Below are 12,776 nucleotides of genomic sequence, written 5' to 3'. Positions count from 1 at the left end.
GAGACAACAATTAAGGTAGAGATAACAACGCTTATTATGGTTATACTGTAGTCCGTGTTACACGCTTCTGACAACTTCTGTGACTGTAAATATATGGACAAATTATTGGTGTTATGATACTATTCATACATGCATTATTGGTTTTCCTTTGTATTTATCACATATAAGGCAAAGTGCTAAGCTGCAGTTACACCAATAGCAGATTATATCGAACTATAAATGTACACACAAAAACTAAAGGATCGGATCGAATTATCTATCTGTTAAATAGCCTATGAAAATCTTACACATTATTAATGTGTATGTTCTGTTGTCATGGTATAAACTGCACATTGCTTAAAATATATTTGTCAAGAGAACTTGTTGTTACACTTTCTTCAGTCCAGATTTTCCTTACATTAGTATTACGCTGAATGACCAGGTATTGTATTTTTTAAGCTCACCTTTACATACACCTCACACACTCCTGACTCATGATGACATATCCGGTTGAAACAGTCTGTACTACAGGTCTGGTTACAATTAACACCCCAATATAATTGTCTGCAAACTACAAAAATGAAAATAAGGCTGGAATATACGAGTTACATATGTATTTTTCTATAAAGATTGTTTATTGTTATATTTATTTCATTTAAAGATAAGAGAAATTTCTTATAAGATTCAAACATTGCAATTTGGTTGCATATCGCACTTTCTGTGCATGTTTTAGTTTATCAATTTTTTTTAATCAGTCCTAAATTGAATTAAGTCATTTTTCTTTTTAGCGACTTGTCTGGTTGCGACATTTTTTAACATAAAATGCACCATGAATAAAAGATTATTATTCTAGAAAGATCAACATTTTGCATAGAATTTTTATGCATAGTGTGGCATACGTAAGAGAGTATATACTATTTAACGACACTAAGGGCAGATTACTACATTAAATCATGGATATCAAAACGAAACCTCTTCCTCTTTCTATAATACATGAACTATATAGAAATAATTATACTACAAACCTATAAATTCAGGGAAGATAATTCAATAAGATTGACATAAAAAATACCCCTCAATTTGAAATAATTCTCCATTTTTTATTACATAATTGTTACATATATATTTCATTTTGGAGCTATACTTATCCATTATATAGAGCGATCCCTCATATCAAGCAAAACGCGCTCCTAAATATTACAGGTACATTTGACATTGTGACAAACTGATTCATCACAACAAATTCAATCAGAACTTTCAATTTTAAGTAATGTTTTATTCTTTTTTAATCACTAATGAGAGAGAGAGAGATAAGTAGAGATCTTTTCATACATGTAGAAAAAAATAATAAAAATGCAACTACAATATACATAGTTTTCATTCAAATTTCAATTGAACATATATTTTTTTTTACCGAAATACCTAAAAGGATTCAATACTTGAAGTATTAGATTTTCTTTCTTTCTATTAAATGACTTTCCACAATGAACCTATCTGAAGAGACATGTGTACTCACTCTTATCACATCGTACCCCACTCCACCCCGCCTGACATCCCTCCTCACATTCTCCAGTAAATCTGTTACATCGTCTGGATACACCACAATTAACGTTGCATTTCTGTCTACAGTCTCTCCCGTAATAATTCGGATTACACTCTTCCATGAAGCAAAACAGAAAAAAAAATTACAAGACGTTGCAATTTATTTTGCAATTATAGCATAAATATTTAAATTTAAGCAATGTACACATAAATATACTATCGAATTGCACTTAAATGGGAGAAAGTTTTATTTTACTGTCACATTGTGTTTCAAAGTGATAGATTATCAAACATTATGGTCGCACACGTGGCGCAGTGGTTAGAGCGTCTGCTCTAGAGTCGCGAAGTAAGGAGTTGATCCTTATGTCGCGGGTTCGAATCCCACTGTGGGACGTGGAGACCGGTCTTCGGATGAGACCGTATAAACCAAGGTCCCGTGTCACAGTAGGTGCCGGCACGAAAAAGATCCCTCACTGCTCAATGGCCGTAAGTGCCGAGTACAGGACAAAATTTGCAGCTCTCCACCGGCAACTGGTGGCGTCTCCATATGAGTGAAAAATTCTTGAGAGGGACGTTAAACAACATACAAACAAACAATCAAACATTATGAACCGGTCACGGTATTCTAGTGGTAGGGCATTCGCTTCGTGATCGGAAGGGCCGGGTTTGATCACATGAAACCACATGAAACTACGACGTAAAGACGGGTCTTTCGGACGCTCTGTATGAGTGAAAAATTCTCGAATGGGGCGTTCAACACACAATCAATCAAACATTATGACATTTTCTGGACATTTCAGTTTCTTTTACTTCAAATATTTAGGGCAGCAAAGACATTGTCAGTGGATCCAACAGGCATCGTACGTCTACAGTATGCATGTGTAAATGTAACCATGCACTTTAACTATATTGTTAATTTTAAACTAAAAAAATGTTTTGAAAGCATGTTTTCAGTTTTTTCCTTCCGACTAATAAATCCTTAAATCATACTAAATATGTTGCAAACAAATAAAGACTCAAGTTAATTCTGCCTGCCTAAATATGAGAGTGAAAGAAAAGTACCTTCTTGACAAAGTGCCCCGTTGTATCCTATGGAACAGCCTTTTGAACAAGTACCACTGATATGATGACATTGTGTATCACTGAGACAATGACCACAGGTTTGACTGCAGTTATCACCATACATTCCACCGTCACATTCTTTCCATTTGATTAAAAAAGACGCGTTGTTTAAAAGGAAATGGAGCAAATATTGATGAAAATATAATTATTTGTTTGAAATGTTTAATTGACAGTTTAAATTTTTATGCAGTATCATTTCTTTCGTACTAACCAAGCTGGAGACGTTATATGACGGCGTCCTATACAAAATCATACTTTTCAGAAGTAATACAAATGTGTTCATAATTCAATAAATTCTATCTTTACTCGTGTAAACAGTTTTACATTACATACTTTTTCCTCTTTCTCTATCAAAAAAATTCTTGATTACGAATAAATTAGAAAAGAGATTCTAGCTGTTTGTAGCTGATTATAATTTAACTTTCAACAATTAAGTATGTCTCCCATGTTTGGCTTAAATATGTGCTTTGATCATGCATGTTGATTTATGAATAAATTTTGTGGTGTTTTCTGTAGTCCTTGAACTCGTAATAAATACTTCATAACTTTTATTTAAACAATGCCGTATCACACATTTATATCTAATCTGAACATATTTCATTACCTATAAAGTTTGAAAAGTGGATTTTGCAGTAGTTTTATATGTAAGTTCTCAGTGCATCATTTTCCTACATTTTAACTAACTTTTTTACGTTTATGAATCAAGATGTAAAATCTTCTAATGCATGGTACAGTAAAAAACATTGTATCCGTTTATAACTACAATATATATAACAGTGTGGAATGGAAGTTAATGAATAATAAATACGTTAAGAGATAATTCTGTCTGTGTTTTTGACTTTAAAAAATATGTTTTCTTACTTTTTATACAAAGCAGTTCTTTGTATCCCGAAGAACAACCCCCGGAACAAGTACCGTTGATATGGTGACACTGTGTGTCATTAACACAATGACCACAGTCTTGGCTGCAGTTCTCACCGTACATTCCACCATCACATTCTTGTAAAAACAATACATATTCATATTGCTGACATGTTTTTTACACAATAAATACCATAGCAAATTATTTTTTTCATTCATATCTGAGGATAAGTAGTTCCTTAATCAAACATCGTGATTAATCAAGGATAATAATTGCTTACCAATGTTGCAGAGCTCCCCCTTGTGTCCAGAAAAACATCCTTGTAAACAAGTACCGGTAACATGATGACAATGCGTATCATTAAGACAATGACCACACCACTGATTACAGTTAACACCGTACATTCCTTTTTCACATTCTTCAAAATTCAACAATAAAAATAAACTCAAACACATGGAAAAAAAAAACTCTACTTTTTCAGGGCTTTTAACAACCTCGTTGAAAGCCAGCATTTCGCAAATTCTATGGTTGATATACTGGCCATGTTTGCAATTAAAACCTATTGTTAGGTCGAATTTTGACTGAGGCCAAAAAACATATGCGTGTTTCCTTTTACATGGGACTTTAAAATAGGGTAGGTAGGTGCATTTTTTAAAGGTAGTGAGGTTGGGATTGGAGATTCAATGTCTATTATTGCACATAATGAACAAGAAAAAAAATCAAAACCTAAAATTTTGCGAGTCTTCACCTCTCTCTTTAGGAGAAATTTTGAAAATTAAGGGAGTCTTCATACACTATAATTCCAACACTAGGCCTATGTCATTGATAGAATTTAAAAAAAATGATTGGATGGCAATTGGTTACGGAAATTCGTAATATTCCGGAAAAAAGTGAAGGGTAGGGAATTTGGCTGGAAAAATCAGGGTGGGTAGGGAACCGGAAACACATATTTTTTTTTTTTTGACCTAACATGTTTAAAGCCTTTTATTAGTTAATAGATTTAAACCAATGTTGACATATAACTTTGTCCACCTGAAGGCTTATGGCCTCTAAATTTTGTATCAGGTCAACAGGGGACGCCTACTAGACACCTGATTTCATCTCAGGTATTTCCAGGGTTACGTGGTTTTGCCTTTTTCAAAATTCATAATGTTTACAGGATTTATGAAATCGATTACTGTTCATTATCTACACATTTTTATTTAATGAAGAAGTAGAGAGGATAATGGTACTTTTTCGTCGGTGACTAGTATTTTTGCAAAAAATACAATTACATTTGTATTGTTTCTTCAAGATTTTGTCCACCAACCCACAATTAATCTTTGTCTGACAATATTCGTTATAAACCTTATCTTTTTCTAATTTAATTATACACTGTATGTTGAGTATCAATAATGTTACAACTTGTTTGTTCATTTATTTGTCTTTATATCTTCCGAGTTCAATAAGAATATTGCATATTTTAGATATATGTATATACCCCTGTCACAACGCATCCCCCTCCATCCAGGCTGACACCCTCCTTCACACTCTCCAGTTAACTTGCTACAGCGTCCTAACACTCCACAGTTTTCACTGCAATTCTGACTGCAGTCCTTACCATAAGAACCCCGCTGACAGGCTTTAAATATAAACTATATATATTCATTAAAAGAAATTATATATCTTAACAACAACTGTAAAATTACTTATTTCGTGCGGTCAATTTCTTGTGCTTTGAAGAAATATATTATTGGTTCATGGGGATTTGATTTAGTGGATAAAGAATTGTTGAGTGGTTATGTATATGACATTTAACATTTCGTGGTAGATATGAATTTGTCGGCCAATTACAAATAATTGAAAAAGAAAAATCAGGTTTATAAACACATTTTTTTCAGCTTCATCAAAAGTAGAAATTATCCTCTTCATCAACAAAATCCGAGTGTTTCACATTTAATGCAACTTGATTATTTCAAAATACTACTAACTGTATGAACTGTTTGAAAATGTTTTTGTGTTTGAATAGTTTGAATTTTGATGACCTTTGACCCGTATAAACAATCAAAATCCTCTTTAGTATTAAGCACATGACTAGACATGGCCAGAGTTCCCAACTTAAAAAAAAAGAAAGAAAAATAAAAATCAATGTAATCACTTCAAATTAAACAGTTTTACCAGTCTGACATCGATCCCCCTCCATTCCTTCACTACAGCCTCTAGGACATGTGCCGTTGACATGGTGACAGGTTTCTCCGTCACTACAGTTACCACAGGATAGAGAACACTCCAAGCCGTAGGTTTGTTGATCACAAACTGGAATAGCAAAATAAGCATCCAAGAGGCTCATGGCCAACAACACTCACCTAAGTTACTTTCGCCCTACTGCTTTTTTTCCAGAAGAGTTCTGTTTTGAAAGATTTTTCTTTTCCATTATATGCCTTTGAAAAAAATATTGACCCCTTGTTGTAGCGCACCCTGTCCTCTGCACTCTTGATTTAAGCAGACGAACATATGCTCTTCCTGGGGGTGCTCGCATTTCAATACAATTAATTCGGGTCTGATGCTTCTATGAAGATTTTAAACACTTTACTCTATTAGCCCGATCATGGCAATGAGCACACGTCGGGAATGACCGGTCGGCAGGGGATACTTACTCCTCCATGGCACCTAATCCAATCTCTGATAGCTTTAAGAGGTCCGTGTTTGTTCTGCTCCAGATTTGTATTGTTCCAATGGACTTTTGAGTTTGATTACTGTTCGTTATCTCCATACTTCGTCTATAAATTTCCCTGTAAAAAAAAACTTTTATCCCCACCCTTACCATACTCCCAGTGTGTCATAATTTGAAATGCTTACATTTAATGTTTTTCTATATACTTTACAACTAAGACATTGATTTTAATGTTATTTTCGTGTATACCCACGCGTAGAAATATATACAGAAAAACTTGGGCTAAAATGACGTCAAAAGTAGCTACAGAGACGTCAATAAAAAATATAACGATATAAGGCAGCGAGGAATTCAAGCATTGAGTGTATATTTCCTGCTTTAAAACATGTAAAATTTACACACCAATACCTTTCACACATCTGAAAAACATTCCTTAAAAATAAACCTTGAATCTGCACTTCTTGAGGATACTTTAATATAAACAAAATTTTAATAATAAAATATAATTATCTGAAATGATCCTGCTTCTCTTAAGAGGAAGACTTAACTATATTTTCTACTAAATTTCCATCTAAACTTCTTTCTCCCATTTGCCTAGCTAAATGTCTGGCCCTACTGGCTTGCCAAGAAGAATAAAAAATTTTTTCCTATGTACATGTTTTTTTATGTTATAATTTGATGGGATTGCCTGTTGTAGACTCACCTACCCCCTTGGATTATGATTGAAACAAATTTCAATCTTAATTATCTGAGGATACTTTCATAATCCTATCACTAGGGCCCTGGTTTTCTAGACAAGAAGATTTCTAATGAATTCCCCAAAATACTTTAATGCTAAACTTTTAACTCCTACTAATGTCATGACCTTACCTTAGCCCAGAGATCATAATCTAAACACATTTGAATCCACCTTATATAAGATAGCTTTCGTGCATGTTTCTTTCTTCTGTTCGAGGGGTTCTGAATGATTACATCATATTTTGTCTATTTCTAAATAATCACAAATTTGAAAGAATGCATGGCTCTTAATTTAAGAAACAGAAATCCTCATCACCCAAGGATACTTTGTGGCAAGTTTTGTTTATATTGGTCTACTGGTTCTGGGGAATTCTACATAAGTTCGGAGACGACATTTGACAGCAAACAGAGTAAACTGAAACCCTTCAATCAGAAAAACTCAGTTGAGTCTTCGCTTCAGGCAAGCTTATACTTGTAAACTGTGGCCTCAAACTGTGCTTGATTTGCATTTCTGTCCAGATATGATAAATATTCATAATAATAATTCATATTTTACATGGCAACATATGATTTGACAGAATATTTTCACTTACATTTTTATGTTAATGCCTGTGAGCAATACATGTATATTATTTTTTAAACTTACTTTGATTACACTTAGGACCTTTATATCCCGGTTTACAGCCAAGGCAGTGTCCTGATGTAATATTACAACTTTGCTCATGACAATTCCCAGGACATAATTTGTCACAATATTCTCCATAATGTCTACGATCAGGACATCCTGCATTAAGAGAATAAAATGTTTTAATATCATACATTTCAGAGGAGGAAGTAAAGTAACATTACAATATCTATTTTATAAAAAGCTGTTTACAATAAAGCTGTTTTAATCTCACCATAAACTTCTAATTCACACAAATCATTGTATGCATATGTAGAATAGTAACTGGGGTAGATAACACCCTGTCTCCGTTCGTTGTAGTATATCACATATCGTCCATGAACAGGACAGTTTATTGTCTGGTTCTCTGAAGGAGTACCACTCACATGCTGTATTTTGTGGAAACAGAGATGTCCGTCTTCTTTTGACGTTGTGTTTGAAACGAAGAGGAAAAATCCAGCAAATCGATTGTAGAATGCACCAGGACCTACATAAACAAACTGAATAACACCACATCAAAATATCCTTCTGGCATAATGATAATTATGATGAATAGAAAATACAAAAAAAATGGGATTTCTTCATTGGGCCAAACTATTATTCTACTGGTCAAAGACTAGAAAAGTTATTATGCATACAGATGTATGTAAGTTACTTATTTGCTTGTATATCCGGTTCAAATTTACTAAAGCAAATTACAATATTTCCTGCTTATCGTTATATAAAAGTGATTTTATAAGTAAAAAAAGGTATAGTTAAGAAAAAAAAGAGAACAGTGATCGATAAAAAAAAATCTTCACAATATCAAATGACAAAAATATTTTGTTCATGAAATTATATTTTGAAAAAAAAAGTTTAATGTTGGTCAGATCAGGAATTTAAAGAAAAAAAGAAAAACAAAGATCGCTAGATTACTACAAGCAAAATGTTTTTTAGTTGCTTAAAGAAAATGTATCTATCCCATAATTTTGAATGTAGCTTTTTCCTTTTCCCTTATTTCAAAATTTTCAAGTGATCATGTGTTAAATCAACTTCTCTTAACAGATGTCCATTGGATGAATGGCTTATTTACATGAATGAATGGGAAATTAGATGATTACTTACTGGGTGCATTATCAGTCCTGTAGAAGATGTTGATGTGACGAATGCTGACCAGTCTCTGAAGATCTACCCTCCACTCTGCTGTCTGTTTTCCATCAGCTGAAATTGTACACTGGTTTCCTCCTGATGAGCGGTCAGAATATTGACCATCCACAGCCTTCGCAGCTCCCCATGCTATTGGTTTATTTGGCCAATTGTTTTGCTGCCAGGCATATTTCCCTAAAGCTAAGTTCACTTGGAAAGACGACAATTCAGTACAAATTAATAATATACCAATCAATACATTTAATATTTGGAAGGCTTTGATTTCATTTAATGTTGATAGAAAACTGAAACTATTTGAAAGACGAAATAAGTACTGGAAACAAATATAACTTACAATAAGTACAGTGCGGTCTTTGATATCCTGGAGTACAACCATTCACACAGTTACCAGTAACGGCGTCACACTGTTTACCCTGACAGTTCTCTGAACATGTTTGGTTACAATTTTGTCCGTAATATCCAGGAACAGGGCAGCCTGCTTAACAATTTTTATTAATATAACATCTAGATTGATGAAAATACCTAAATTTTATTTTCAGATTTGTTAACCAACATGTACAATACTTCAACAATGAGTTATTGAACACGCTAGTATAAATGTCATTTTCATTATGAATAGTCAAGGCCAACTTTAAAATAATGTTTGTTTGCCCAGTCCCAACTCAGGATGAAAAAGTGGGTCGATATTTAGGTTATAAATGATTTTCCCAAAAAATTTTATCATCAATGCTGAATTTTCAAAAATGAATCGGAATGCATTAAAAAAAGTTGCTTCCTGGGCCCGAATCAAGTTTTGAGTTGAATCAGTTTAGCCAGTCGGTCTGGAGAGGGCAGTTAAACATTTTTTAAAGATGGACCAATACTGTATTCTGTTAAATCTCACCGAAAACTTCCACTTCACATAAGTCATTGAATGCGTACTGAGAATAGTAAGCAGGATACGTCACATCCGGTCTCCGCTCATTGTAATATATAACATATCGTCCATAAGTAGAACAGTTTATCCTCTGGTCTTCTGTTGGTGTGCCGCTCACCGTCTGTATTTCATGGAAACAAAGATAGCCGTCTTCTTTGATTGTTGTATTTGAAACGTAGAGGGAAAACCCTGCAAATCTTCCAATGTATGTACCTGGTCAAAAAAAGTAAATAAAATGAAATTCACGTACTTCGATTTCAATTTTAACTTATTCTCACATCTGCATAAAGGAAACTTGCAGAAAATACAGGTGCAAATTAAGCAGAGTATATAAAAGGGTAACAGTTTTATTAATTATATTTATGAATTTTCTTAGGTTATTGGTCATATATACATTTTTATTGAAAATGTTTTTTTTAAAAATCAATAGCGCTTGGTCATCTTATATTTTCGCTTGATGGTGCACACGATTTTCTTCATTAATTAAGAGCTGGCACTACTAGTCTCCAATATTATTTACACATTTAGTACAATGTCTTTGATTTCTTGGTGCAGTGCTGCATCTGCTTGTCTCATTTGGTATTTGTGATAACTACTTCCTCATGCAATCATGAGTTTTATTTAACATAAAAAGAATGAATGTTATGGATTTTGTAATTTGAAAAGAAATATGAAATTTTGAATAAATTTCTGCTCAACTAATTCTTCTGTAAACGCTACTGATTGAGCAAGTTTGCCTTCTGCATAAGAATAAACTAAATTTAAGGCTCCGATGCACGTAGATTACAACCGAATGTTGTCCGTTACAGTAGTACATGTAGCTGCCATATAAGGCAAAATATTCAGCGCGGTATAAATTAATATCAAAAAATCTTTTAAACATATATTTTTTTATATTGACAGCTTTTGTTACCATAATTGTACAAAATAGTTAATCAGTAATTAAACAATAAAATGCTTTCTTTGGTTGTTAGTACGGAAATTAATGTCGCAGCTGTTGCAGAAAAAATACATAACCCGCGTAAGCGGGTTATGTAATTTTTTTTCTGCAATAGCTGCGTCGTTAATTCCCGTACTAACAACCAAAGAAAGAAATTTTATTGTGTTTTTTTTTTACATCTGTATAAATAATCATTTAAAGTAGGATTAAAAACATCAGTTATTGTATTATTCATATGTACGTCATTGTGAGTTTTATTGATGGAAGAGCCACTGATCAAGAAATCCGTACAGGTGATATGCCAAATGTTGTTCACGAACTGATAAACGGCGATGGTTTTCTTTAGAAATAAAGGAGGAATATTCAGTAGATGTAAATATTGCAGAATAAGAACAATTTAATTATTAGAACGCACTCTCACAAGCAAGGATGTATATGCATGCCGAATCGATCAGCTTCATCACGACATTATTGGTTTTCTTGAGGATTTAAATTTAACCAACTTAATCTATGAATGAACATTCGGTATAACAGAAAAAATAAATAGTTTCAGTGACTACTTCTCTAGTTAAGTACTTAGGTAATCCTTGGGGAAAAAATGGAAAGGGGGTTTTCTCATCGTAGCATTTATGGTCTTACGGCATGATCGCGTTGAAGCAGATACTATTAAAAGATAATATGACGTAACGAGTTACAATATTTGCAATTCTAGGCCTATATATATTTTCCTGCGATTCCAAAAACTTATCAACTTGAGAAATATATATAATTTCGTTTGTATTCTAGCCTCTGATTGGTTAATATCCAAAAAGGAACACAAATTATTTCTGTATAACCTGGTTTGGTATGGGGACACACCCCCCTGACAACCAGCTCAATCATCTGTATCCATACAGTCCTCTCATTTCCAGTCCTCGGGATTCATGGAAAATTCCATATTTAATAAACGTACCTTTAACTTAACAATAATTCGATCTTACCACATGTAAACAAACAAAAAGGCTGCCGCTAGGCCTATGCATCAGTTTTTACCTCCCCTCGCTTCCCATCACTTCCGTTACTACGGTTGTATTATTTAGCGGCAAATTTGAACTAATAAAAAGCAACGAAATTTTACACCCTTAGTTATTTAATGATTTTAAAATTAAATTATAAGGAATGACTCTAATTCTTGGCCAAATTATTCGAGTATAACCTGGTTTGGGTCAGTTTACTCTGTTTTATAATCCGCTGATTATAAAACAGCGTAAACTGACCCAAACCAGGTTATACTCGAATAATTTGGCCAAGAATTTGAGTCATTCCTAATATATATATATATATATATATATATATATATATATATATATATATATATATATATATATATATAGAATTAGGTACAAAACACGCCGATTTACAACTAGTGTTAAAACACTTGGAATGAATATCGACCAATTATGTTATGATTCTAGATTTTTGTAATGTAAACATGAGCATATTATCAAAGTTCTGGAGGTGGTTTTTCTTCATAAAAGACAGATTTACGTTTGTCATCGGCATGCAAGTCAGTCTCATTTGCAATGAATACGCAGTACATACTTCAGGAGTCATGCATACCTGGTATATTATCTGTCCTGTAGAAGATATTAATGTAACTGATGCAAACGACACTTTGAAGGTCAACTCTCCACGTAGCTGTCTGCTTTTTATCTGCCGATATTGTACACTGGTTTCCCGTATACACGCGGTTAGAATATTGTCCATCCACCGCCTTGTCTGCTCCCCAGGATTGTAAATGGGCATTCTTCTGCCAGGCAAGTCTACGTAATGCCATATTTTCTATATGAACAGAATAAACGATATCAAATACAAAACTGTCCAACCAAAACAAAACTAAATAAATACTAAAATAAACTTTAGTTTCCCATAGTAAATCAAAGTGTTAGTGTATTCACAGTACCAAATCAAAGTATCAAATACCACTGCTTTTTTTTTAACTTGCAGTACTTGACCACTGTTTACACGAACTTGACATTTACTGAATGTTGGATATTTACTGCTTAGAAGAATAAAGATGAATTGCTTCCAGGTTTTGGGATATTTTGGAGAGAGAAGGATCGCAGCAAAATGAAGCCATGAGTATGAAACTATAAACCAAAGAAACTGAAACACAAGGGCTGTTTTACATGGCCAGCAATACAGAGAGGTTCTAGGGAAAATTGGATTTAACAT

At 33.4% G+C, this 12,776-nt stretch overlaps 1 protein-coding gene across 1 annotated transcript; it reads right to left on the bottom strand.

The window, feature by feature from the left end:
* Window positions 1–445: 445 nt before the first annotated feature.
* On the bottom strand, window positions 446–12,378 carry LOC133180329 (multiple epidermal growth factor-like domains protein 10). The gene is made up of 12 exons (XM_061314875.1): window positions 12,162–12,378; window positions 9,041–9,181; window positions 8,665–8,895; window positions 7,796–8,047; window positions 7,543–7,680; window positions 5,663–5,800; window positions 4,986–5,126; window positions 3,786–3,923; window positions 3,505–3,642; window positions 2,584–2,721; window positions 1,496–1,569; window positions 446–550 (listed from the first exon to the last, which is right to left on the bottom strand). Exons 1-12 carry the CDS (start codon window positions 12,376–12,378, stop codon window positions 446–448), a joined length of 1,851 nt encoding a protein of 616 aa, XP_061170859.1.
* Between the last annotated feature and the right edge of the window lie 398 nt (window positions 12,379–12,776).

This window comes from Saccostrea echinata, unplaced genomic scaffold (genome assembly GCF_033153115.1).
Source record: "Saccostrea echinata isolate AGI-Se365-2 ecotype Australia unplaced genomic scaffold, CSIRO_AGI_Sech_v1 ptg000006l, whole genome shotgun sequence".
Lineage (NCBI taxonomy): Eukaryota > Metazoa > Mollusca > Bivalvia > Ostreida > Ostreidae > Saccostrea > Saccostrea echinata.
Note: the sequence above shows the minus strand (reverse complement) of the source record. Positions and strands in the feature narration are given on the sequence as shown.